At 44.0% G+C, this 26,318-nt stretch overlaps 1 protein-coding gene across 3 annotated transcripts in view; it reads left to right on the plus strand.

Annotated features, from left to right (window-relative positions):
- Positions 1–24,895, plus strand: part of SPPL3 (signal peptide peptidase like 3) — a 57,353-nt gene extending 32,458 nt beyond the window's left edge. For 2 of the 3 annotated variants that reach the window (XM_066331284.1, XM_066331286.1), the window contains exons 2-11: positions 770–847; positions 6,314–6,408; positions 9,154–9,273; positions 12,406–12,484; positions 13,204–13,316; positions 19,078–19,184; positions 20,165–20,328; positions 21,521–21,720; positions 22,723–22,832; positions 23,506–24,895. In XM_066331284.1, the coding sequence (XP_066187381.1) occupies positions 770–847; positions 6,314–6,408; positions 9,154–9,273; positions 12,406–12,484; positions 13,204–13,316; positions 19,078–19,184; positions 20,165–20,328; positions 21,521–21,720; positions 22,723–22,832; positions 23,506–23,577 (1,138 nt within the window). In that variant the 3' untranslated portion in view covers positions 23,578–24,895. The remainder of the gene's footprint in view (positions 1–769; positions 848–6,313; positions 6,409–9,153; positions 9,274–12,405; positions 12,485–13,203; positions 13,317–19,077; positions 19,185–20,164; positions 20,329–21,520; positions 21,721–22,722; positions 22,833–23,505) is intronic. The other variant, XM_066331285.1, reaches the window with a different exon arrangement.
- The last annotated feature ends 1,423 nt before the right edge of the window (positions 24,896–26,318 follow it).

The following is a 26,318-nucleotide window of genomic DNA, read 5'->3' on the forward strand; positions in this document are numbered from 1 at the left end:
GCAATTAACATGGAGTATTATTCTTCTTTTCCATTACTTTAGCAGAAGTGATGGAAAACCTGTTGGGAGTTGCAGAGTGACTCCCAGAGCCTCTCCTTGCCCCTGTCAGCACAGTGGCCTCTGCTGCATTAATGTTCATATTTCCATGCTTTAAACACAGTGTGTTACATTAGGAAATCAATCACATAAAGCTGGGTTTAAGCTTCCTGCTGGAATGTCCGTCAGTAATCCTGCACTGAGTGATCTGTAAGGTGGAATAGGGAAATGATTGTGTGTGGTTTAATAAACGCACCTTGCTGCTTGTTGTCAGGTTTGGGCTTTGGTTTTGGGGGGTTTCTTTTGTTTGTTTGGGGGTTTTCCACCCAGCTCGGTGAACCTTAACTGTCATATTGCAGATATATAGTTTGCAGATATATATATATTGCAGATATATATATTGCACTTTGAAGATATAAGAAGTGTTATGGAAAACTGTTACTGTTATTGACATGCAGGTTTTGCAGTAGCTTCAATTGAAGCACTTTTAATGAGTTTAAGGAATTGTCCTTTGGTGGTTGTACAGATTTTCCATGGCGCAGCCTTGAATATAGTAAGTTAACTCACAAGCTACAAGTTTTGTGTTCTAGGTGAGACAAGAACTTCAGAGGGAGCAGCTGTGATTTGTCATCTAGTTCTGTATTTGTATTAAAATAAGAAAAAGAATTAGCAAATGACACTGGAGAAGTGGACACTCAGAATGACAAACCTGCCTTCTTTTTCCTAATTCCAGGGCATATTCCCTTGTGGATTCCAGTCAAGTGTCTACCTTCCTGATTTCTATTCTCCTCATAGTTTATGGGAGTTTCAGGTAAGATTTTTTTTAATGTTCTGCAGAGTTTTTATTTTTCGTGTAAATATATTGCAAGTGACTGAATACAGTTTATGCCTTTTTGTTTCATTGTATCTTTGCCAGACACAGGCAACAAAAAAATTATTTGCTTCTGAGAAGGAAATGGAAAAGGAAGGAATAATAGCTGGGGTTTCTGAAAGATGTAATTGTTTGTCATGGTACAAGCATATATGAGATAACGTAATAGTCAGTCCTTGAGGACAGCTCTGTAAAACCGTATTTTAGAGTAGAAAAGGATTGCTGAGACAGAAGGTGATGTTCCCAATGGCAGAATTTTCTGTGCGTCAGCCAGTGGTGGTGGATTGACAGTGCTCTGCTGGGATTTCAAACCTGTCCTTAGAACAGCGACCCCGGTCCCACTCCAGTGTCACTTAAAGCTTCACAGAGAGCGGGGGACACTGGCAGTGCTAAATTCCTGCAAAGCATCTGAGCACTGCTGCAGGATGAGTTTGAGTCTTCAGAAATCAAATTGGCCTCATTTTAGGAGACTGGAGTGTAGTTTAGAGAAAACACAATTATGCTTTTAGGCTTCCAGTTGTTATACTGTAGGGGCGCCTAAGAAATGAGGCTCATACTGACACATTAAAACAATATAGCCACAATATGAAAGTGTTATTTTTCTAAACTTAAATACAGCATGTTTTTCTTTCTGCTTCATGAAGAACATTGCTTCATTTCACAGCTCTGTGATAAAAGGCCTTAGACTCACTACGGAGTGTCTGAACTGCTCTGAGTATTCCTGAAATAGATGATGGCTGTGCTCATCCATATGATGTAAGCTGCAGCTGGTTTAGGATAAGAGGTTTTATATCACTACTGTAAGTTAACAAAGTCATGTAATGAAAGAGCCAATTTTTTTGCAAGAGCTGTCTGTTGTTGTTAGCAAGCGTTAGGTAACAGCACTGCTGTGAAATTAAAATAGAAGGCTTTGGGAAAACAAAGTCTAGAGATGATCAGAATAAAAAAGTAATCAGAGCTTGTATTTGTTTGTTTTTTCTTCAAGTTGTGAGTCAGATTAGCATATAGTTGAGGGACTAATTAAATTTTTAACTATTTCAATTTATGCAGTTGTGTAAAAAGGAACTATGCATTTGCCTGCAAGAAGCCATAGCATTTATTAGAATTTGATTATGGAAATGTAGTGCAGTATAAAACAGCAGGAGTGAGTGAGCTTAAATTGCTTATCTTTCTTGGAGCTCCTTGCCCTTCAAAAATTCCCCTGCTGTTTGCCCTCCTATTGCTATTGGTACCTACACATACTCTTAGCATTTTTTCCTGTAGTTCACATGTGAAACTACTCACCTAGCAAGGACTGCTAACTCCAGAGCAATCTGACTCACTGGATGCAGTGGTGGGATGGTGATGGATACAAATCCATTGAGGAAATGTCCTCTTTTAGTCCTTTGCCTTTGTGTGTATCCTGAAGTCAGTTACAGACCAAAATAGGGTCCCAGAGTCCTAATAATTCTTCTATGTGTGGTTTCTCTGGCAAGTGTCTGAGCTGAAACCCACAGTTATGCTGGGGACTTGGACAAACTCTGATGGTCTTTGATCAGTGAGCAAGGTCAAGAGCAGATTTTTACAGAAAATTGTGCAGTGGTGTTAACAAAGTAGTCTGAAGTGCAGTTAGGTTATTTAAGAAATTGAAACGTGGCAGTAAGTTACAAAATGATACTAATCTGGAAATTCTTAAAGTAGTAAAATGAAAACTGGCAAAGTGGATGAATTTTCTTAGAAAACTGATGTGTTGGAAAGATAAAAGTTACAGCTTAGGGTGCTCATTCTCATCTGTCAGCAGTGGTGTGTTCATCTGGAGTTGAGTGCTGGTCTCCCGCAGAGCTGGTGTAAGACAAAAAGATAATAATAGCACTCCTTAGTTAACCTTTGTGTTGCAGAAGGTGGATTTGGTTTCTGATTTTCAACTGAAAAGAAGCAGGTAGAGTTATTGTGCTCCTGGCAAGTGGCTGAAACAGAAGTGCAGTAATAGGATCAGAAAGAATTGGGTGGGTGAGTTATTAGGATAAAATCCACGTGTGTGGTGGATCTAATCTAAGGCAGGCAGGAACAGAGGAAAGCCTTGGTCCACTGTCCTTATTAATAGAAGTAGCATTTGTCCAAAACAAATGAACAAAATCTCAAACCCCCAGTATGCTCTGAAGAATGTCTAATAAATCGTGGGTGAAGCCCAGAAGCAGAACAAAGTGCAGTGACAGAGTTGAGTTCCCCTTCTCTGACTGTGCATGAACGAGCATTTCCTGCCCACATTTGGGCTGGGTCAGGAGTTTTAGCTCCCAGCCCTTGTGAACTCTCTCCCATGTACGTTCTGACTGCTCTCAGTCCTTGAGCTTGACATACTTTTGTTGTTGGCTGCCAAAGGGGCAGCTCTAATCCTTTAAACAAGCTGTACACTGGTAGATTTGTTAGTTGTGGATTTTTAAGAAGGTGAGCTCAGCTTCGAACAGGTTGTCTCTGAGGGCAAGACAGGCACCTGTTCTTGTCCAAATGCTTCTCTGTGACTTAGATGTTGGAGTTGCTTTGCAGGTAACAGCTAAATCTTTTTCTATCCTATCACAGCCCCAGACATGGGCTCTCAGCTTATGCAAAGCCAGATTTAACCCAGAATCTCCCTGTTCAGATACCTGCTTCTGAGCCAAACCGAGAAGTGTGGGATGACCCTGGGCTTTCTGTGCCTTGGGGCTTTGGGGATCCACAGTGTGGGTGTGAGTACAGAGTAGCTCCCAGGGTGAACCCAGTGCCATGTGGACGTGGTGTGCTGAGGCTTGGCTTTCCAGCCTGGCATCCCCATGCTCCCAGAGCTCTGGGATGGGTGACTGTCCTCACTGGTAGAGCAAGAAGGAACTTCTCAATAAATTGCATCTTTCTATAGATAGATCCTCATGTTCCTGTTTTCTCCATTGTTTAAGAACATCTCCTGCAAGGTTCCCTGAGGCATTTCTGCAGTGGAGTGATCCATAGTTGAATCTGAACTTTGCAGGCAGTGCCCTGCCAGCAGCTTACTCATTCCTGTGGCCTCAGTGTAACCCTCCCGAGGGGCTCCCTGTGGGAGGGTGACTCTTGCTTTGAAACCCTGCGCTGGAAATGCAACCAGCTGGAGCTCTGAGGACCCACAGAGGAAACAATGGAGCAGTTCAGTGCCCCAGGGGAGATGCTGACTCAACATTCCCTTTGGGAGCCCAAGAGAGACTTGAACAAAACAGCAAATGTTTCCCAGCTGGTCATTTCTCTACAGCCCAGTCGTTTGGAGTTTATCTTGTTTTACAGTATGATTTTGAACTTTCTTGAAAGGTGTTTTAGTGATCACTTCTCAAATTTTTTCATTATGTTAGTGATAATTTGTAGCAGAGGGAAGAGCCAAATCATAAAACAGTTGGAGATTATTCAGAGGTTGGCTTGGAGGAGCAGCTGTGTTGTTAAGTGAAAGTAATTTCCTAATTTATGCTTATTTTGGAGGCAGGGATATTTATAGGTAATAATAATTGCTGACACTATGGCAATGAAAAGAGAGGGGCTGAGGTTGTTTATGAGCAGTATGTCTAATAGTTTTCTTTACAGTTTTCTCTGCTAGTAGCAATCCTTTAAGTTATGAGTTGCCTGATGCCACTGGGAGAATGATGGTGTGAGGTTCCTGCTAAACTGTGTTAATTCAGAGGGGAACAAAACACTGCACTGAGAAAAGAATTATCTTGTTTGCCTGAATCTTGGACCAAGTCCTGGAGGGCTGTCAGCCTCCTCCTAGATTTTTATAGCTTGAGAGGAAAATGATAAAGCTACAATGCATAATGGGGAAAAAGGGAGTGTGAGTGAAGGATGGAGGCACTCCAAACAAAGGGCAGAGCAAAGAGATCTTTAGGAGAACAAGCTAAGAACAACAGATTAATTTGTTAGAATTTTAGTGTTCTCCATTGCCTCTTTGTATTTTCCATAACTCTTCAGCTGATGATCCATGGCCTGTGTAGAAGCACTGTGGGTCTGAGGTGGAAACTTCCTCGTGTTCTTCCCGAGACCAAAAGCTGTTTTAATCTCATAACACTGTTGGGGAGCACTTGCTTAATAGAAGCAAAGGAAACAAACCAGTTCTGTGCTGGAGAAGCCTTTTTATTGGTTTTGTTTCATGGAGTGAAGTTGCTCAACCTCTCTGTCTTTAATACACCAGGTTTTGATCCTATAGACCAGATTGTGCCTGATTCCAGGTTCTGGGACTGCAGCACAGACATGCTCACCTGGGCATTGCAGTAGATGCACTACAATAAAATATCTGTGACACCTCTAGAACAGTTTAGAAGATGGTGGTGTATTTAGTAGTGTTCTGATAAATGAATAGAATTTGTTGACTTTGTGTAATTCAGTTAAGCTAAACTTGAAAAGAAGTTTAATGCCTGTTGAGCTGGAGGTTTTATTTAAGTACTTGCATTCTGCTGTAAGGTGAAGACAGGAGCTGTACAGTGGGAGATGCACAGTGCTTCTGGTGGTTCTCTGTAGCTGGTTTGAATAAATCAAAGGCAGCTAAATCGTGGATACCATCCATGCCTCAGAATGAGAAAGTGTCATGGTAAACTTGATTGCTGCACGTCAGATTTAACAATCGAAATTATTGCTGGGCAAAACAGACCTTAAGTGAAATTCCTCCTTTTCAGAAAGTTATGCCAAATCGGTTAAAATATAATTTGGGAGTTGTATCAAAATGAAGGACTGTGGCAAAAGGGGTAGAATACTGTGCTAAACTGGAACTCTAAAAAGTGTTTATATCAGCATGAAAAGATTAATCATTAACAACTGAGCTGGGTACTCAGGCCACTGTTGTCAGCTCCTGTGGATTAATAAAAGTGTATCAATTTGTACTATTCATTTAGATGATTCTCTAGTCATCTGTTCTGTGTGCATGTCTGGTTATTTTCTAGGCTTTGCTGAAATTTTTTCAGTGTGGTAAGACCTTACATTAAGCAGACACTTAAAAGCTAGTTCGGGTCATTCATAACAACATTTCGAGGAAGGAAATATTATTGTCTTAAAAATGAAACCTGATAGTCAAATTTGAATGAAAAGGAACAAAAATGAGTGAAGGAGTTCAAATTCACAAGAGAATTGAAATGTTTATTGTGCTTCCATCATGTTCTACACTTCCCAGACATCAGGTAACAACAAACAGCAGCACAGATACTCAACACTCCCCAGTGTAGACACTGGTGACTGATCTCACTGTCAGAATCTGGGTTGTGGGGCCTCATTTTTGGAACTAAGCACTTCAGTTATTTTAATTTCCCACTGTGTCTGGTGGTGTTTCTAATAACCAGCATTACAGGGCTTCCAGGGGGAGGGTGCTGTGGCAGTGGGAATGAGACTGCAGCTGATGAGCCTAACCAGGAGTTTGGAACTCACCTGCCACCTTTGCTTTGTTCCCTGCAGGTCTCTGAACATGGACTTTGAGAATCAAGACAAAGAGAAAGACAACAGCAGCGCCGCTGGGTCTTTTAATGGCAACAGCACCAATAACAGTAAGGGTCAGCTTTACCCCTCACCCTTTTGGCTGCACCTCAGTGCTGCACCTCCTGCTTCACCAGTGCACGTGTGTGAGCTGCTGCATTGCAGATTCACCTGATCCCAGGCTGTGCTCTGATACTGCTGTCCACGGCTGGGGCACGCCCCTGCAACCTGCATTTAAAACATCAACATTTCCATAATGCATAAACATGGCATGTGGCACAATTTGTCAGGTTTGACTGGAAATGGAAACAGCTTTACTTTTAAAAAAGTCACCTCACAGTTAGGAGAAGGGAGAGCAATTCCTTTTTGTCTGGAGCTCAGTGCTCTGGTGTGTTGGCCAGTCTGTAAGCAGGGAGAGATTGGGGGTGTGCTGACAAGTCCCTAAAGAGAATTCACCTTATCAGTAGAGAAACTGAAGTAGAGAGTTCACATGGCTCTGGGCAACTCATTTATAATGCACAAAAAAATATGTGTCTGCACACTGTCTGTTCAGAGTGGGATTAACATGTCAGCTCCTGTGTGTGACTGTCCCTTCTGTAATCTATAAATAGATCCCAGGCAGCTTGGCCATCTGACATGCACAGTTCTGCAGGTGAAAATATGGAACTGATCAGTTAGAGTGGAACTCGGTGTGTTATAAATTCAGACTTGAGCCTTACTTAAGGTAATTTATATTGCCATATTTTGAGAAAAGGCTCTAGAATGAAATAGTTTGCCAGAGTATAGAAGGCAGGAGTGAGAAGCCCTGGGCATAAAAGCCTGAATGCTAAGCTTGTTGTGTTTAAAGCAAGAAGTATAGCTTTAAAATGGTAAATGAAATAACATATGTTGTGCATGTCTCTTGCTGATTTTGTCTTTTTAAATGTAGACTCTTTAATTTAAATAGTTGTCAGAGCACAGCTTCTGTTGGCAGCACAGAGCAGAGAGGTTGCTGTGCTTGGTGATACAGCAGTGAGCAGTTGAGGCTTTTGGCATCTGGGAAGGAAGAGGAGACAGTTTGGGGCTGGGGAATAAGCACATTAAGGGGATTAGCTGTCAAAATGATCAGAAATGAAATGAAGAACTCTGACATTTAATGCTGCAGGCACTAATTCCCAGATTCCAAGGTGGTGTGGAGGGTGTAATTTTTGGGTTTTGTTTTGTTGGGGTTTTCCCTTGGGAAGATGAAGGGTATGTGAATAAATTTGCTTTCTCAGAGCAGGAGGAATCAGATCTAAGTCACAGATTAGAACTTTGGTGTCTTCACACTGTCATCACTGGACTATCTACATTGCACTTTACCTTAATGTACTGGACCTCAGCAATGTAGAAATCCCAAGTGACTGAGTTCTTCAGCTTTTTATTTTTGGAATTTATTGTGCAACTTATGTTTAAGTTATGTTTAATAGCATGAACTAATAATTGATATGAGCATGTGCAAGTGTCATGACTTCCATGCTTTTTGTTCAACTTTTCTTTTAAGAAAATGGTTGAATATTTATAACAATACTAAGTTGTAGTCAGTGTATTTCATGTGTGTTTGAGGTCTCTAAACATAATCAGATACATTGGTAACTGAGTTGTCCAGGTACCCTGTTATTTATATGACTTGGCACTCCTGACAGGGAAAAATAAAATAAGACACAGCCTCACACAGGAGCACAGACACGCAATCTGTGTGTGTATTTACAGCCAAAACTGTCACACTTGGGTTTGTCTCACAACCTTAAAGGTTTGTCCTTCAAATCCTGGGATTGGTAAAACCTCCTTCATACAGCAGTGTTCGGTTGTTTTGGGATAACACAGTTGATGTCAAGCTGGTTTTACATCTCTTCAACCTCTTAGTCTTGTATTATTTTCCATTGGTCACTTACCAAGTGACAACTTCAGATGTTCCCTGTTGTTACTTTAGTGCTCCACAAGTAGAAGTGTGTCTTGTATTTTTAATTGGGTTGCTGCTTATGGCTTCTTTCCCCCTCAGGGATCAAAAGTAAATTAAGCTACAGAGACTGGTAAAGTCTTGGAATTTGTGGGATTAGGTGGGTTTCTCAATTTTGCTGTTAATTCTGAAAACTCAGAAATACAGTAAAAGTTGTCCTATCCCATGATTAACATCCCTGGTATGCACTGCATGGGTGAGATGAGGGAAATACTAGGAATAAAATAGTTCAGCATCTCTGCCCTGTTTAAAATTACTGCCAACTATGAAATGTGAGCCTGAATTCATGTTGGTTTTTAGCAAGAAGGCAATTGCAGTGCACTTCACTGACCTGGTGGTTTCATAAACAGGTAAATGACTTCGGGTGTTTTTTGAAAACTGCCCTTTATTGTTAGGCTTGATATTATCTCATTACTGCAGCCTGTGATGAAATCTAAGAGCTTGGTGGCCTTCACCCAAGTGGAATTTGAAGCTGTGGCACTCTCTGCATGAACTGGGTCAGACTAACACTGGTCAGGTTTTTCACCTTGTTCAGAGATTAAATAAACCTTACATATTCTCTGTTGAACACATTTATGTGTCTCTGTGTAAAGTGACTCTAATCCCTAAATAATATTTCCATAACTTGTCATTTGTTCTATCTGTGGCACGAGATCAAGCTGAACTTTCAGTTCCTGTGTTCGTCCCCCGGGGCTGTGCAGTGCACACTCAGAGTGTCCCTGCACACGTGCTGGGCTCAGGGGGCACCAGGGCAGTGCCTGCTGCAGCAGCACTGGGAGGGAATGTGCTGGCAGTGTCCCTGTGTGTCCCCAAACACAAGCCCAGTGTCCCCTCTCTCCTGCAGGTATTCAAACCATCGATTCCACCCAGGCCTTGTTCCTGCCCATCGGAGCCTCCGTGTCTCTCCTCGTTATGTTCTTCTTCTTCGACTCAGTTCAAGTCGTCTTTACAATATGCACAGCAGGTGACTAAGTTCTCTTCTCGTTATAAGGCTTGGAATAGAGCACAAAGTGTTGATACAATTAAATGCTGTTGGTAAGAATTATGATATGTGTCACAGTACATTAAAAAAAAAAAAGAAAAGAATCATCAGGTTTCACAGTTGTATTTTCATGTCTGTGTAGCTATAAATAAAGTGATAAGTATTATTTGAGAAGTATTTTCCACTTGGAGATGTGCTCAACCTACTGAACTATAAATTGCCAGAGGTCTAAACATGCCCAGATGTGTTATTTTGCATGAAGTTCACTTGTTTATAAATCGGTGCTCAGAACTGTACATGGTATTTCATAATTCAAGTACTTCATGGGAAATAACTTTGGGGATCTTGTCCAGAGACTGACTTCCTACTTTAATTTTGTTTTGCTTTCATGCAGTTTTTCTGTTTCTGGTCTCACTAACATTTGAATATTAGTTTTTTGCACTGCTTGAATTTAGAACAAAATTGAAGCTTACGTGCAAATAAATTGCAGATCCTTCAGTCCTGTTTGGCATTTACATTTTGTCTTCTAAATAAATGCCAGGGCATTGCTTTCTGGAAAATTTTGGCCTATTGATCTTTTCGCATTTCTTCAAGAGACCAGCTGCTGTTGAGAGCAGCAAGATTTTTCCTACTGCTCTAGATACACAGCAGCTTCTAAAAATTGTACTCAGTCCACCTACTGAGTCTGTGAAGATTCTTAAACTTCTAAATACCTCTCATCCTCTCCTACTTCACTGCAGGCTTTGTCCTTACGGTTTAACTCTTGAGCTGTGCCAGCCTCTTAAAGAGGGCTGATGTTGATGGGTGAAATCTAAATCTCTAGTCTTGAGACTCTTGTCTAATTCTACCTCCTGCAGAGGCCTGTTGAATTCTGCTTTTATAACTTTGACCTATGACACATATGTTCTTTCCTATTAAAAAAAGTACTTCAGATAGATTCTAATGTATGCTAGATATCAAGGAGATATATACACACAAATACTTAATATATTACAAGGAAATATTTATGGTAGAAGAGTAATTTTAATTTGTTTGGGTTATTGGTCCATTTATTTATAAGATGACCTTGGTAACTTTATTTGTAACATTCCGTGTGTAACTAAAGGATCCTGTGTCCCTTGGGGCTTGTTGCAGGTCTCAGGGGGCTGGGGGTCAGTGCTCTTGGGTATCTTCATTCTTGAACCTGGTTTTATGGTATATTTGTGCTTTTCCATGGGCTTGCATCAGAGGCTGTCATCAAGCCCAGAAGCTCTGCAATGCAAAAGCTTCCTCAGAGGCTGTGCAGCAGGATGGGGATCTGCTGGAGCTGCAAACCTGGGGCTGTGGAACTTGGTGCCTCTGTCTCTTGAGGGGGACAGACCAAGCTCAGGTCATGCTCTTGTAGCTAGTAGGGGCTGATGTGGGGCACTGCTGAATTACAGCTGATGTGTGGTTTCTTAAGCCCCTCTCAACTCTTCCTCCCACAGAGATTTGCTTTCAGGGAAGAGTCAGGAGCAAGCGTAGGTGCAGTAAGCAGCCAAGGCCAGGAGCCCGTGCTCGGCGGAGGGCAGAGGCCAGAGCTGCCATTGCCTGCACACAGGAGTGAAGGGATTCCCCACGGAATCATCGGGATTGAGGCTTGGGGCTGGAAGCCTGAGCAGGCTGGGAGCAGCCCCTCAGGTCCTCTGGGCTCTCTGCTTTGGAGTCATTGCAGTTTAACCCCACTCGGGAGGAGCCCAGCTCAGGGCAGGAGGTGCAGGTTCCCTCTGGGCAGAGCTGACCAGAGGAAAGGGGAGGAGAGATTCCAGGGGCAAAGGGGTTGAGCCTGTACTGGTGGAGGCAGGCAGGGAGCAGGGAGGGCAGGCAGCACTTGGGGCAGCAGGGACACAGGGTTTTGGGTGGTGTTCTTTGCCAAGCTCCTCCAGAGAGGTTCTGAGCTCAGTTTGTGCAGAGTTGCCACACTGTTCCTCCTTTCCCCACCACTTCTGGTTTTCTTCCTCCCTCTGAAATACTGATAGAACTCTGAGTTTCTGCGGTGTTGTTTGTATGAAGACACTTCTTAAATGTTCTTTTTAGATCATTTGAGTTCTTGTTTTGTTTCGTTTCAAATTTTCCTCCCACCAGAAGGAAAGATGTGGTTTGACCAAACAAATTTTTCTCCACTTGGCTTAAACTGTAGAAAATTGCTTAAACTGTAAGAGAGTGTTTGATTCTTTCCCATCATCTTCATTTGCAAAGAGAAGAAAAATCCCTCCTAAAAATCAGCAATCAAAGTTTCTAAAGGAATAAGTAGAGGACAGCACAAAGATCTGAACAGCAGCATGCAAGAATTTCCAAATTACTTCCATTTTCACTGCAGTCTGTTCTTGCTGCACAGTTTTGGATGGGTGCTGCTGACATGTCTGTGTCTCCACGCCCTCATGCTCCAGCCTTTTAAACAGTCCTTTTAAAAAGCTGGATGGAAAAATGATTATAACTAGCAGCAGTTACTAAACATTTTTGCAAACGTGTGGGTGGGATAAGTATGCTGCTTGAAAAAGAAAATGTTTATTGAAATAGTGTGTTTAGATATTTATGTATTTTTATCATTCTGTTTTCAAAAACTTTTAAGTACTTTGTATTTTTAAATAGTGAGGTTGCCAGCTACTGGCTGTAAGTTACTTGAAGTTGTACTGTGTTTTAGTAATGAATAAAGAGTTTTGAGTGAGATGAGGGAGAAATTACTATCTGATTTAAACAGTGCAAAAAAACCCTTTACTATGCTGAGTTAGTCTGTGTTGTACGTTGAAAGATTGTAAGAAAAGCTCACAACCAGTTTGTAGTAGATTTTTTTTAACTCAGAATATGTGAAAACTGTTTCTTTTTCCTGACATGATCATGAATAGATTTAAGACTTGTTCTTTAAGGTTTGGGGATGGGGCGTTACATTCCTTTGAGAACTTTCATTTTATTTCAGTCTGAAGGCTCACTGTTGTGCAGAAAACCTCAGAGCTTTGAGCTGCTCATGCTGGAATAATGCTGAGCATATGATAATAGGACATTGTTGCAAGAGCTTTTTCGAATTGGAGAAGCCTGTTTGTGTACTGTAGAAATTAGGTCTGAATGTCCTAACATTACCTTTTCTTCTTTTCCTAGTCCTTGCAACAATAGCTTTTGCTTTCCTTCTGCTCCCGATGTGCCAGTACTTGACACGGCCTTGCTCACCTCAGAACAAGTAAGGACTTGAGCAATCCTTTGCTCCTTTTCTTGTGTGCTGTATTTCTTTCTTTTAATGAGAATTCTTTAATAAGCATTAACCTCAGGGCTGATGTTTGTGCATATTTTTTGTGCCAACATCATGTTCCCCCTTTGAAAGTAGGAAGCACAATTTCTGCAAGTCACTCACACTTGCCAGCCTGGGAAATGCAAGACCATTACAGGGAACTAGATTTCCCAACAGTGATTTTTTAATGAGTTTGGCTTGCTTTGGCTGAGATTTCAGAGTTTGGGATTTGGCATTGGATTTTAATGTTTGTTAACATGGGACTCTGGATTTTCATGCTGGCTCTTTTGAAGACTGTAGTTAAACCAGTGGAAATTACAGTTGTTAATGTCATGTTTTGAAACCAATTTTATTTTTAACCTTGTGATTGGAGTTCATGTTGCTAAAAGCACTATCATAGGTGGTGCTAGGAATGGTGGCAATTTCAAGAGAGGTGCCAAGATTTACAGGGTTTTTCCATCTCTGCAGTTCATGCTTTACACACAGTATTTGAATGTGGGGAAAGCTTTTATTTTGTTGCTGTTTTGGTACCTATTTGTGGCAAAGGAACTTCCCTTCAGTTGTTCTTGGCATCTTTCATCAGCAGTTGAGCCTTGTTCCAACAGTGTCCATTTTCTGTTCTTTAAATGGAAACATGAAGTCTTCCAGCTGATGTTTGTGTGTTGTTCTAGGATTTCCTTTGGCTGCTGTGGGCGTTTCACTGCTGCTGAGTTGCTCTCATTTTCCCTGTCTGTGATGCTTGTCCTTATCTGGGTCCTAACTGGCCACTGGCTCCTAATGGATGGTGAGTATGTGAGTTAAGGGGTTTTTCTCCTGGTTTGTGCCTGTTCTGACACATCATTTGCCTGGTGATGATGGGTGAAATTTCTCATATTAATGGCTTGGCTGCTGGGCTGTGTGGCAGACTCCCTGAAGAGCCACTGCCAGCAACATGCCAGAGGAGTGCTTGGAACACCTGTTTTTCTGGTTTGTCAGAGCTTCCAGGGAAGTGCCAGAACACTCATGAAAGATATTCTGTACCTGTGTGTGTAGGGTAAATGCCAGATTGAGTTAAAGATGTGTGGAGACAGTGGTTGCTTATGATTCATAGCTTGATCCTAAAAAACCTGGTTCATTTTTGCTGTACATCTTGTTTATTGGTTCTGATGCTGAAGTAATTTGTTGTGAGGCAGCTCACAGTAGCTGGTTGTCTTTGATCTCAGGGATGCTTAGTTTGTGTGGTGAGATGGGCAAAACTGGCAATCAGCCAGCTGGCTTGAGGCTGTGATTTATTAGGTTTTTTCGTGGTGGTTGACCTGAATTTAGAGCTTACTGTTCCAAAAAGGAGCCTTCATCCTTCCCTCCTGCCTTCCACATCTCTTGTGCTACTTCTGGCACTCATTTAATCACATGGTAAACTGATCCAGCTCACTAGAATGGCAGCATACTTGGGTTTTGCCAGCATATTTTTCTGCTGCTGCAGGGAGATGAATTGAATTATTGTGTAGTCAGGTATGTGCTAAATTTGGCAGAAGGTAAGTGGCAGCATGATGGGATCTGAGGGATGGAGAGGACGTAATAGGTATGAAGGGGTAGCCAGGAGCAGAACCTCTGCTTCTCAGCCTTGTCAGGCAGCTAAATTGGCTTGGGACACGTAATGGCACCCTGAGGTTGTGATTGCTTGAGGAAAAACTACTGCAACAACATTACCTACCCTTGAAATTGTTTGTTACAATAGAAAACATTCATCTTACCAGCTCCCAGCTCCTCCGAAATGGGGTTGCAGCAGCAGAACACCCTTAGCACTGAAACCTCTCCTGGCACCATCATTCATTCTTCTGTATATGGGCACTGTGCTTCATTCATAGTTTGAACTGCTTTAGAAGTCCCACCTGTTAAATGGAAGGGAAATACCTTTTTTAAAATACCAGATAGTAAATGAAAAAATGCAGACAAAGTCTGTTTTGTGATAAGCAGAGTAGCCCACCATGAAATCAAGGGTGGCACTTGATCTGCAGTAGCTGCAAAGCTAAAGGAATGTCAAGTGTGGATTTTGGCAGAATCTGAAGAGTTGTCTACACTGAGGTATCAGCAGAAGCATTTAGTTAAAAATAGTTATTTTTGTGAGTGCTTCAGTCTGATATGGTGGACTTGCAATAATTCATCTACAGAGCTCTGGGCTGCCGGTGCAGAATGGTGTCTGGCTTTTATTTCTCTCGGAGGTTTTTTATGATTTACTGAATTGTGTTGTTGCTGTCTCACTTTGAATTATTTTATGTAGTTTATTAAGGGAGCTTGAACTGTATAGGTGATCCTCGTGTCATTTGTTCAGATCCAATTAAATCAGTGATTGCCAGTGACACTAAACAGGGAAGAGCTTTTACTGGCCTTTGTCAGGGAAACAACCGGGAGGTTTAGTCCTGGTCCTGTGCTGCTGCTTGTGGGAGCGCATCATCTGCTCCTTCCCTGCGGCCGTGCCCCGGGACAGCAGGGCCTCGGTGCCGTGCCCAGTGCCGCTCACCGTGTCCTGCCGGCCGTGTCCCGGGACAGCAGGGCCTCGGTGCCGTGCCCAGTGCCGCTCACCGTGTCCTGCCGGCCGTGCCCCGGGACAGCAGGGCCTCGGTGCGGGGCACAGTGCCGCTCACCGTGTCCTGCCGGCCGTGCCCCGGGACAGCAGGGCCTCGGTGCCGTGCACAGTGCCGCTCACCGTGTCCTGCCGGCAGTGCCCGGACAGCAGGGCCTCGGTGCGGGGCACAGTGCCGCTCACCGTGTCCTGCCGGCCGTGCCCCGGGACAGCAGGGCCTCGGTGCCGTGCCCAGTGCCGCTCACCGTGTCCTGCCGGCAGTGCCCGGGACAGCAGGGCCTCGGTGCCGTGCCCAGTGCCGCTCACCGTGTCCTGCCGGCCGTGCCCCGGGACAGCAGGGCCTCGGTGCGGGGCACAGTGCCGCTCACCGTGTCCTGCCGGCCGTGCCCCGGGACAGCAGGGCCTCGGTGCCGTGCCCAGTGCCGCTCACCGTGTCCTGCCGGCAGTGCCCGGGACAGCAGGGCCTCGGTGCGGGGCACAGTGCCGCTCACCGTGTCCTGCCGGCCGTGCCCCGGGACAGCAGGGCCTCGGTGCCGTGCCCAGTGCCGCTCACCGTGTCCTGCCGGCAGTGCCCGGGACAGCAGGGCCTCGGTGCGGGGCACAGTGCCGCTCACCGTGTCCTGCCGGCCGTGCCCCGGGACAGCAGGGCCTCGGTGCCGTGCCCAGTGCCGCTCACCGTGTCCTGCCGGCCGTGCCCCGGGACAGCAGGGCCTCGGTGCCGTGCCCAGTGCCGCTCACCGTGTCCTGCCGGCAGTGCCCGGGACAGCAGGGCCTCGGTGCGGGGCACAGTGCCGCTCACCGTGTCCTGCCGGCCGTGCCCCGGGACAGCAGGGCCTCGGTGCCGTGCCCAGTGCCGCTCACCGTGTCCTGCCGGCAGTGCCCGGGACAGCAGGGCCTCGGTGCGGGTCCCGGGGGCGGCCGCGGCACAGGAGGAGCCCGGTGCTGTGACCGTGCTGCTCGTGGCCCGGAACGGGCAGAGGAACGGGGCGCGGTTTCCTGCTGAGCAGCAGCGCCTGGGGAGCTCGGGGGGCACTGCAGAGGAGCTTTGCTGCTCCAGAGCTGAGGAGAACACGGGAAATGCTCCTTGGTAATTGCCAGTCCTTACGAAATCGAGGTGTGGTGGTTCCTGCTGGAACAGCTCTGGGTGCCCAAATCCCACCCTGCCCCTGCCTGCACAGCCCTTGGCTGAAGTGCTTCTACAGGCAGGGACGGGTTACAGGGCACAGTGAGCCCGTGTTGGCTCTGGGGGGCTGTTCTGGCCTGTGGCGAGACACCTTTATAGGTATTGAAATGAGTATTTCTCAGAGGAGATTGTTGGATGACAGAATCAGCAGGGATGGTCACTGGGCCCTGGTAAAGCCTGGTTAAAATAAAAGCCTTCCTAAATAGTGGACAGAGCTGGAATGCTATAGATGAGTGGAGTATCTGTTGGTACAGAGTGAATTGCCTGGTCATGGATACCCCGGGAGCTGCTGCAGCAGTTTGGCCTGTGTTCATATTCCCTCTTTTAAAATACACTGTGATCAGATCAGAGCTTCACCTGGTGGCCTGTGGGGGAAGTTAAAGCCTCCCAGCTTACACAGTGCTTTGCAAGCCTGACCCTGCACCAGCAGCTTCTTGGAGCTTTCACCTGCTCTGGCTGCAGGAGAGCTGGAAAGCTGCCACAGGGTCTAATCACATATGCAAGAATATTCTTAGTCCTCAGAATATCCCTGTTCCATAAAGAGTGTGTTTGCAGGGACCCTGGAGTTAATTTGTTCTGTTAATTGGTGGTTAACTCCTCCAGTGCTTCCTTATTCAGCCTTGTTAAGCATTGCCCAGCAATTCCAAACCAGAGCTGCTGGCTGTGTGGCTGCTCTGCCTCTCCTTCTGTCTTCCTCTCATCTTTGGATTTTTTTTTAATGATTTGAAGTATATTTCAGTGAAGATCTGCAGTATATAGTTTGTCAACACTATGCATGAGCTTGGATAGGAGAGCTGGCTTCCATTTAGAGAAGTCCATTGCCTGCACTTTGGCCCATATTAATTGTACTTGCTCTCGGGCATTCCTGCTTGTTTTTAAAATTTATTAGAGTTTCTTAAAGCATTTGCAAAACTGGGTAATTATTAGCATGTGTATTTCACTACCAGCTGAAGGATTTTTTCCATCTTCTTTTCTACCCAGTATTTGCTTTGTTTGATGCCTTGTGCATGTGCTTGTGCTCATTTCAATGAGTGAGAAATGGAATGTGTGAACAATAGATAAAACTCATCCTGGCTACAGTATTTCCATTTCTCATTAATTATAACCTGGAAATCCTCTCCTAAATATAGGCTTACTTGAGCTATTATTAACACTGGCTTTAGAGAAACCTCTTTGATTTAAAACAGTCTGTTCCCTTGTATTTGCTCTTCTGCCGAGGGAGTCTGTAACTCAGGGCTATTCTGAATTACTGAATGCAGTTCTTTTTCCTGCTGCTTTGCTGTGGCAAATTCTTTAAACCTCAATAATTTGGTGACATTTTGTTACTAGTTACAGTCATGCAGTGTGACTTAGGGTATGTTTTTATGTCAGTGATCCCACAGCTTTGTTAAAAGTGACCCTTGGGGTTGTGCTAAAGTTGCCAGCTCTCAGGAGATAAGGGATGGGCTGGGCAGGATTGCTGGGATGGAGGCCCAGGGCATGTGTGTCCCTTGAATGCGTATGGATGTGTTTCCCTGGTGAGTGGATGGAAGAGCTTCTCAGCTTTCAGGTGAAATGCAGGTGGAAGGTGGCTTCACAGCCCCATAATTGCAGCCTGAGAATCCAGAGGTGAATTTGTCCATTTTGGCTGAGTCCAGATGTCACACTGCTGGGCATGTGTGTAATGAATTGGCTTCCCCTGCAATTCCAGTTGGCAAAAATGGCATTGTAACTTCTTACAAATTCTGTGTCATGTAAGACAAAGACATTTTGTTGACAAATGTCTGCATGACTGACTGTAATCTGATCCCAACAGGGCTCCATTATTCCTTGCAGATAGACTGATATCACAGATGAAAGCTGATTTGCTTTTTAAGTATTTTTAAAATTTGTTTTATTGTAAGTATTTCTTTGGGGATTTACTTAAAACCAGTAGAAACACATTCAGTTGTCAGTTGAGTATCCTTGGTAGATGAGGCTGGACTCAAAGAAGCAGGCAATGACACAAATGTGATGGCTGGGTTTTTGTTTAAAATCTTATCTGTCTACCCTGACAGAATTCCCCTTGGTACAGAGTGAAAATCTGAGCTGTGTCATGTTTTTCAGCTTGTTGATCTGGCTGGAAACTCACCCTTAGGAAGAATTAGGAAAAAAAATTACCCATATTTTTTTCCCTGAAGCTTTCACACGCATTTTGGTTATTGGGAAATCCCTGGATATCCAAATGATGATGTTTCATAGTGTTCAGACAGTCTTGCACAGTCTTGCCCAAGCAGAAGTTTGGTTTGAGTGGGTTTTTGTCAGACCAAGTTCTAACAAGTCATGTAACCATGCCCTTTCTGAATTAAGAGTCAAGGATCTTATTTATTTTAGGCATTTCTTTAAAAAAAACCATTAGAGGAAAAGTAGATGTTTGTGTTTGGGGCACAAAGAGTTCAAAGTTGTTTTGTTGCTTCTGCTCTAAGTTGTGTAGTCAGGGTTGTACAGAGGAGCTGGAGTCTCTAGGACAGAGGACATGGAAACATTTTGTTGTGGTGGGTGGTGGAAGTTGAGTGGAACAGGAGGTTGTGCTGCAGAGGGATCTCTGCTTCCATGGGGACGTGTTTGCAGTTGGCTCTGGACACATTTTGACTGTGCTTAACCCTGGTAAGGAGGATGTCACTGTCTGGAAATGACAGACAGTCACCTAGTGCATGCAGAGCTGCACAGGCGCAAACAGAGGCTTCTTTGGGGTCCTGGAGGGGGAGATACTGTCTTGATTGGTGTTTTTCTGTTTGTTTTGCTATTTTTAATGAACTAATGATGTCTTGCATTTTGTAGCTCTGGCTATGGGCCTGTGTGTTGCAATGATAGCCTTTGTTCGCCTGCCGAGCCTGAAGGTTTCCTGCTTGCTGCTCTCTGGGTTACTAATTTATGATGTCTTTTGGGTAAGTGTTTGGTTTGGTTTTGCTAAAACTGTTTTTATGCTTTGGATTTGTAATCGGCCTTGGGCCAGTTTTACATAAATTCTCTTGGTATGAAACTGAGGAAATCTGGCAAAGGCAGAAGATGGGCTCCACCACTCCATTCTGAGATGCTGAATTCTACAACAGGATACAGAATTATTTCCTTACTAATTACTTGAAATAAAGCAGAAATAAGATTAGAATATTTTGACTTTTGCATATTAGTAAAAGAAAAGGAATTTGGACCTCAAATTTTGAAAGCTGGCTGAAGATGAGAACAAGCATTTCCCACACACAAAGCTGTGTCCACAGTGGCACAGAGCACACATGCTGCCTTCTGATCAGCAGTGAAATCTGCACAACAGGAATGCAAATGGACTTACAGGACAACCAGACAGGTTGGCATAAAATCTTAGAGTACTTCTACAAGGAACCTGACAGGATGTGTTCTGAAATAGCGAGAGGGGTTTGTTTTACCTTTGCATAACACCGAGCACTGATCCAGGGCAGCAGCCACTGGCAGCTCTGGCAGCCAAAGATTCCAGTGGGATGGGCTGGAGCATAAAAGCCTGTTGGAGACAAGGGCTGCCTCATTCCGTTTGTGAGAAAGCACCGTGCTCACCTCCTCTCTGTTCTGCAGCTTTCTTCTATTTTCAGGGTGCTGTTATTTGCATTTGTCATCCCACACTATCTGCTTGTTGTCCAGACAGATCCCTTATCAAAGCATCTCGAGATATTAATCAATATCTTGATATCAGAAAGTATATTCCAGTTATTCTTGAGGATTAATAGTGTAAAAAGCACTATCTCATTTTTTGAAATACATTTTGCCTTTTATCATTATATATGGAGTATGTATAAGGAAAATATCCTTTCTTTCCTTGAATAGCAAAGCAAAAATACATTCAGCTTGTGCTGCTGTGTAATTGCAGTTTGTATCTTCTGATTACCTTGTTCTGTAGGTCTTTTTTTCTGCCTACATCTTTAACAGCAATGTTATGGTGAAAGTGGCCACACAACCAGCTGATAATCCCCTGGACGTGTTATCCCGGAAACTTCACCTGGGACCAAATGTAGGCAGAGATGTTCCCCGTCTGTCACTGCCTGGCAAACTTGTATTCCCAAGGTAAAGGCTTCTTTTACTGTACTGCATGAGAAACATATTCCCTCTGTATACCTAGTAGTACTAATTCTGTTGGAGAATCCCTGTTCAGTCCTCCCCTCTTCATGCTAAAGGAGAGTGTAATGAGCACTGAGGACTGAACACTTGGGTTATTCATAGCAAAAACACCCTGACTGGGGTAAAGGTGCCCTGTTCAGAGCAGGATACATTTCTCAGCATTTGTGAGAGTTCTGCAGCCTGATGATTGTAAGTGTGACCTCACACTTAAAAGCAAAAGATCTGAGGTTTAGTATAACATCAGAATTATTGGATTATTGCATAATTGCAGATGACAGGGAAGGGGTTGGAAACTGATCTAAGCAAGATGGGCTTACCAGGCAAGCACAGTGCTGAAGGGAGATTATTCCATGTCACTGCTCCAGGGGTTCCTTGGTGGCTCAGATCTGTGAGCAGACACACCCAGGGCCTGGTGGGGCAGTGAGATCAGTGCAGCAGCTGTCAGGCAGTAAGTTTTGTTGGGGTATTACTCTCTTCTTGTTTCTTTAGATGTTGGGATGCTAAAATTACAGAGATTTAGAAGTTGATTGTCTACAGCAATAAAACCAAAATTGTTCCCTTTGTCAACTTTGTGATAACGTAATTTGCCTTCATTTTCATGAAAAGTATTTTGGATTTAATATAATGGATGAATTTAGTTTCCAGTCTTTTTCACAATTGGCTGTCTTCTGGGAATCTGGCAAGACTAGTTTTCTGTTTTGTCTGAATGTCCCGAATGGGTGTACTGCCTTGTTTTAGATCTGTGTGCACAGGGGTGAAGATGCACTTCAGTGGTAATCAACAGTCAGATCCAAGGGCCAGTTGGTCCCTCCCATCAATGCTGAGGAGGGAGAGGACTGAAATACTGGGAAAATGGATCTGTTTCATTGAGAGATTTAAGGGCTAAAGCAGCTCAAACACTACTGAGAGAAGTAAACTGGTTTGGAGCAATGTCATCCCTGCCCAGATGGGTTTGTGTAAGCGGAGGTGGTGAAGAAATCACTGAGGAAACCTCATTAGCCAGCACTGGGTTCTGCAGTGAGCAAGTTTGCTGGTCAAAAGAGGGGCTGTGCCAAACGATGCTCAAAACCACAGTGGTGGAGTCTAGAGCTTGTCACCTTTTGTTTTGGCCATGAACCCAATTCCAGTTGCTCTTCAGTTCCACAGGCAGCCACTTCTCCATGCTGGGGATTGGAGATATTGTGATGCCAGGGCTTCTGCTCTGCTTTGTCCTGCGTTATGATAACTACAAAAAACAAGCCAACAGCGATTCCTGCGGTGCCCCAGGACCAGGGAACATCTCTGGGCGTATGCAGAAGGTCTCTTACTTTCACTGCACACTTATTGGCTATTTTGTAGGTGAGTAATGAGTCCAACAGTAAGAGCTGCCTAAGTGAGCAGATGTGGGATTATTGTAGTAGGTTTAAAAGATGATGAAAGCAAGTGTAAAGAGGCTTTGAGAGGATGCTTGGTTCTGTTCTTTTTAATCCTCTTCTCTTTGAGTTCATTGGCATGGTCTAGGGACAAAAGCCTTTTTATAGTCTTCAAGATTTTTGTTTTGTAGGTGTTGTATTTTATTTAGAGGATGAAAGAGAATATCAGTGTGTTTTTTCTAGCACTTGTGCTTTGCTTCATTGGCTTAAAAAGTGTTGTAGCTCATACCTGAGTGATGGGAAAAATATGGAAGTGTCCAGATGAATTATGCTGTGCATAGTACAGAGCAAATTTAAGCAATTCACTTAGGCAATTCCTGCATTTTTGTATTCTGATCCTGACATAGCAGTACAGAAAATCATCAATAGTTACAACTGGAATGCTGTTTATAATTTGCTGTAGCCAGCCGTTTCCTACCTAATATAAAATAGGCTTTTAGGGCGTGTGTGTGCATATCCTGACCTCCCACAGCCCTTGTGAGGCTGAAAAGGAAAGATCATTTCCTGCCCATAGCCTTCCTTCCCCCACACCTCGATTTCCCCCGTATTCCTTTCTGGCAAGTGTCCAGGGCACAGCCCTTACTCTGAGCCCTGACTGCTCAGGCCAGGGCCACACAACAACAGTGCCAAGAGCAGCATTTCAGTGCAGGGCACTCAGCTTCCCCCGGCACCTTGTGTTGTATTTTGTCTGAATCATTCCTGGCTTAGTCTGAGATTCAAAATTGGCCCAACACAGTCTAATGCTAAAATAGAATAATTTTTCACTGTGTTGTTTGTTTCAACTGCACTCGGGGAAAGCAAAGTGCAGAGAAATAACTTATGCTCACCTGTCTCTCAGAATGGGGGTGAAGGAAGCCTCAGTGGATGAAATGCTGAGAACATCCACCTGCAACCTGAAGATATTTATAGTGACTTTTTTCTCTTACAGGTTTATTAACTGCAACAGTAGCTTCTCGTATTCACCGGGCAGCCCAGCCTGCCCTGCTCTATTTGGTACCATTCACTTTATTGCCACTCCTCACCATGGCCTATTTAAAGGTAAGAGGGGAGGACGTGGGCACAGGGAGCTCTGGCCAGCTGGCAGCAGGGTCAGTGTCCCTGGCAGCCCTGGGCCAGAACAGAGCAGCCACTGCTGTCGGCTCAGTCTTCATTTCAGAGGACTGAGCAACTGAGAGGAGTGCCTGAAATAGAAGATCATTAATGCACATAAAGTAACAGTAATTCTAAAAGAAATAAATTCTGAAATATTAATTTCTGCTTTGATTGAATAATTGAATTTGTCCTTGTCCAGTTGGTCATGAAATACCATGTGCACCAAGCTTGAACAGTGACTGGAGAGGCAGAACTTACTTGCCTCTTCCCAGTCACTTGTTCTGAACAGAAGTTGTAAATTTTACCTTTCCTTTCCTGGGCTGTTGTTGAAGCACACATCTAGCACTCTGCAGAGCAGAACATAAGAAAGGGCAGGATTTTCAATCTGAGTAATTATTTCCTTCCGTTCAGAAACCTATTTTGGGTATATCTGCTCTAAAAGTAAGGCATTCTGGCCTGACAGAGAAAGGTTTTTACTGTCTTTATTGTAATTTGCAAAACAGGTGAAGAATAGATTTACTCTAAGACATGTTTGCAATTCTGTGTGCATTTTAAAATGTGAATTCTAAGCAGAGCTGAGTTTCTGAGGGCATGTTCCTTGTGCTGGTTCCCTGCCTAGGGCGATCTACGTCGCATGTGGTCTGAGCCTTTCCACTCCAAGTCCAGCAGCTCCCGTTTCCTGGAAGTATGATGGAATGGACAGGAAGTGACCTGAACTTCTGCCTTGGTCCTTTTCACTTTAACTTGTGGCTTTGTTGTCACCTAAAGCTGGACTGGCTGGTACTTGGGAAGGTACCAGTGATGGGATATGTATGAAAGGACTTTGTATTAAAGGAGGGAAAGAAACAAAAGCTAAAATCACCGAGCTCCGTGTGACTCCGTATCTCCCTGCAGATGTGGAATTGGGGACCCTTTGTGCAACTGCAGCCACTTTCCTCTTCTCCTCACTCGGATGGATTAGTACCAGACTATTACCTTTGTGAGAGAGGAAGAGACAGACTTGAAACTAAAAACGGCTTGAAGTCGTTCAAAAACTCGTGAACACTAAACACAAAAACAGTGAAGCAAACTGAGGCTTCTTCAGCGAACCCCTCGTGGACATTGGGACCAGTTTCCTGCGGGACTTCGGTTTTGAAAAGAACTGAGACAGAAGGTCTTCTGTCACAATACTGGGGTTTTTTGATTTATTAAATATTTCCTGTGGTGTGAGGTTACTTATTAAATCCACAGACATTGAGTGACTTCTTGCAGTATACATATAAAAATTTGTTGTAACAAGTTACATTTCCACCCAGATGTCATATTGCAGTGAAAAAGGGCACGATTTTTATACATATATATATACACACATATAGATATATATATGAATAAATAAAAGGAAAACCTGCTAAGATCATGCTGTGTAGCAGACAGGGGCTTGCTGTAATTTTTAGCATGTAGCGCAGTTACTCTGGCTTTATGTATATGGATCTACAATGAGCTGCTGTTTTTTCCCCCCTCCTACAACTGAACCTGCAGTTTAAAACCAAGTGTAGTATTTGTACTGGTTGTACCATGGACTTTAGGGGATATTTGATTTGATCAATGTAGCAAACTAGGGAAGAAAAAAGTTCAAACCCAGCCCTGTGTGTCTGAGGGGGGAGGAGATCGGGGGTGTCTTTTTTCTTTTTTTTCTCTTTTTTTGATTTTTTTTTTTTTTTACAAACAGCTCCCTTGCAGGTTTTTAGTAGTTCCTTCTTGACCAGTGCATGTATTATAGCAGCAAATGTCTTTGTGCTTTCTGATCATAGTAATGTATCACTTGTAAATACATTTTTTCTATTTTCTATTTTTTTGTATTTTTTGCATCTTGTTTCATTAGTGTGCTGTATTTTTCCATGCCCCTGCCCCTCAAAGAAAAAAAAAGAAAAAAACTGTCCTTTACTGTTGTGACTGGTTGGAGTTTGTGTGTTGACTGCTTTGTACCTGTAGCCTGTTAAAATGTGGATTTTATTCTTTCTTTTTTAAAACCAGCTGTTCCAGTTGTTATTTTATTGACTGAAAGGCTCCCCTGAGGTAACTAAACTTTATTCCTTTCAAGCACTGTGCCGGGCAGGGTTTGGGGAGCTCTCCTGAGAGCTGATGGCTCTTGTTAGTTGACAGGTGCTGGGAAGTGTTAGTGGCAGGGGAGGAGGAGTGACGGTGACTGAGCAGTGAGAGGACTGTGGGACCAGTTTTAGTCCAGGTGAGGGAGGGCTTGGTCACACACCTGAAGCTCTCAGCACTGTCAGGTCGTACAAGAAGAGCTTATTGGACATGGCAGGAGATTTTGTTCAGCCACATGTGTGCACTGTCATTAATGTCATTAATTAACCCTTCCTCTGTTCTCAGGCAGGTGTGGCACAGGTGGCAGAGGGCTGGGATGCACTTCCAAGACAGCTGGGACGTCCCAGGAAAAACAGTAAGACACAGCTCAGCCCTTGGGTGGAGGGCAAGGGTGCTGATTTAGCAAATGTGGATGGGTGTGGCAGGGGGGATGTTGGCACTTTCACACACCCCGAGTTCTTTTCTTTCCCTTAGATGAAAGCACTCCCTCTGCCATGTGCCTGCAGTGCTCATCCTCAGATCACTGTCACTTTTTCATAAAATTAATAGTTCTGAGAATCTGCTTTTTCTGTTCGTGCCAGGTGCTAGGTCCTAGACTTGCTTGGGACAGTAAAAAGGCATCAGTTTTGAGCTATACCTCAAAAGTAAGGTGAATAAAATACTGAGGTGGGTATTCAAATAAAAATACTTTTTTGGTGGCTTTTGTTTTGCGGAGAGGTTCCAAGCAGTGGAATAGCAGCTTCAGATCCACTTTGCTCCAGCCTTTGCACCTGCCTGACAACTGTGCACAGCTCAGGTGCCATCAGCTTCACAGCAGTTCCCTCCTTTGGAATTATTTCTTTGGACTTCCTCTGGAATTAAAAAATACAAGGTCTTTCTCTGTTTTGCAGCAGCATTTTTAGGCCATGCCTGGTAAGCGTCCTTATGAACAATTTTTGGAGAAAGTTCTACAGGTGCTAACTGATAAACACAATTAATGAGAATCAATTTAGCTTTGCTGAAAAAGCCTGGCCTTCCTTGTTGTCCTGCCCCTCCCTGCACTCTGTGCCCTTGTCTTGCACCAGGAGCCCCGAGTGAGCTGTTACTGAGCCCTGTGTCTCTGCCCCTCAGGTCGGGCTGGGGCCCTGCCCAGGTGAGCACCCACTGCACTGGGAGGGGTTTGCTGCCCCTTCAGCTGACAGGAAAAGGATTTTGGTGCTTGGCAGAGGTTCACTGAAGTTTAACTGTCCTAAGAGAAAGTGCATTCCCAGAACTTTAGGTTAAATGCAATGTTGGCTGAGTTTTTCAGTTGACAGAAAGTTGTGGCTTCATGTGTGAACAGACCCTTTTCTCCCCGGAGAGCCTGGC

The sequence above is a fragment of the Sylvia atricapilla genome, chromosome 17, assembly GCF_009819655.1.
Source record: "Sylvia atricapilla isolate bSylAtr1 chromosome 17, bSylAtr1.pri, whole genome shotgun sequence".
Classification (NCBI taxonomy): domain Eukaryota; kingdom Metazoa; phylum Chordata; class Aves; order Passeriformes; family Sylviidae; genus Sylvia; species Sylvia atricapilla.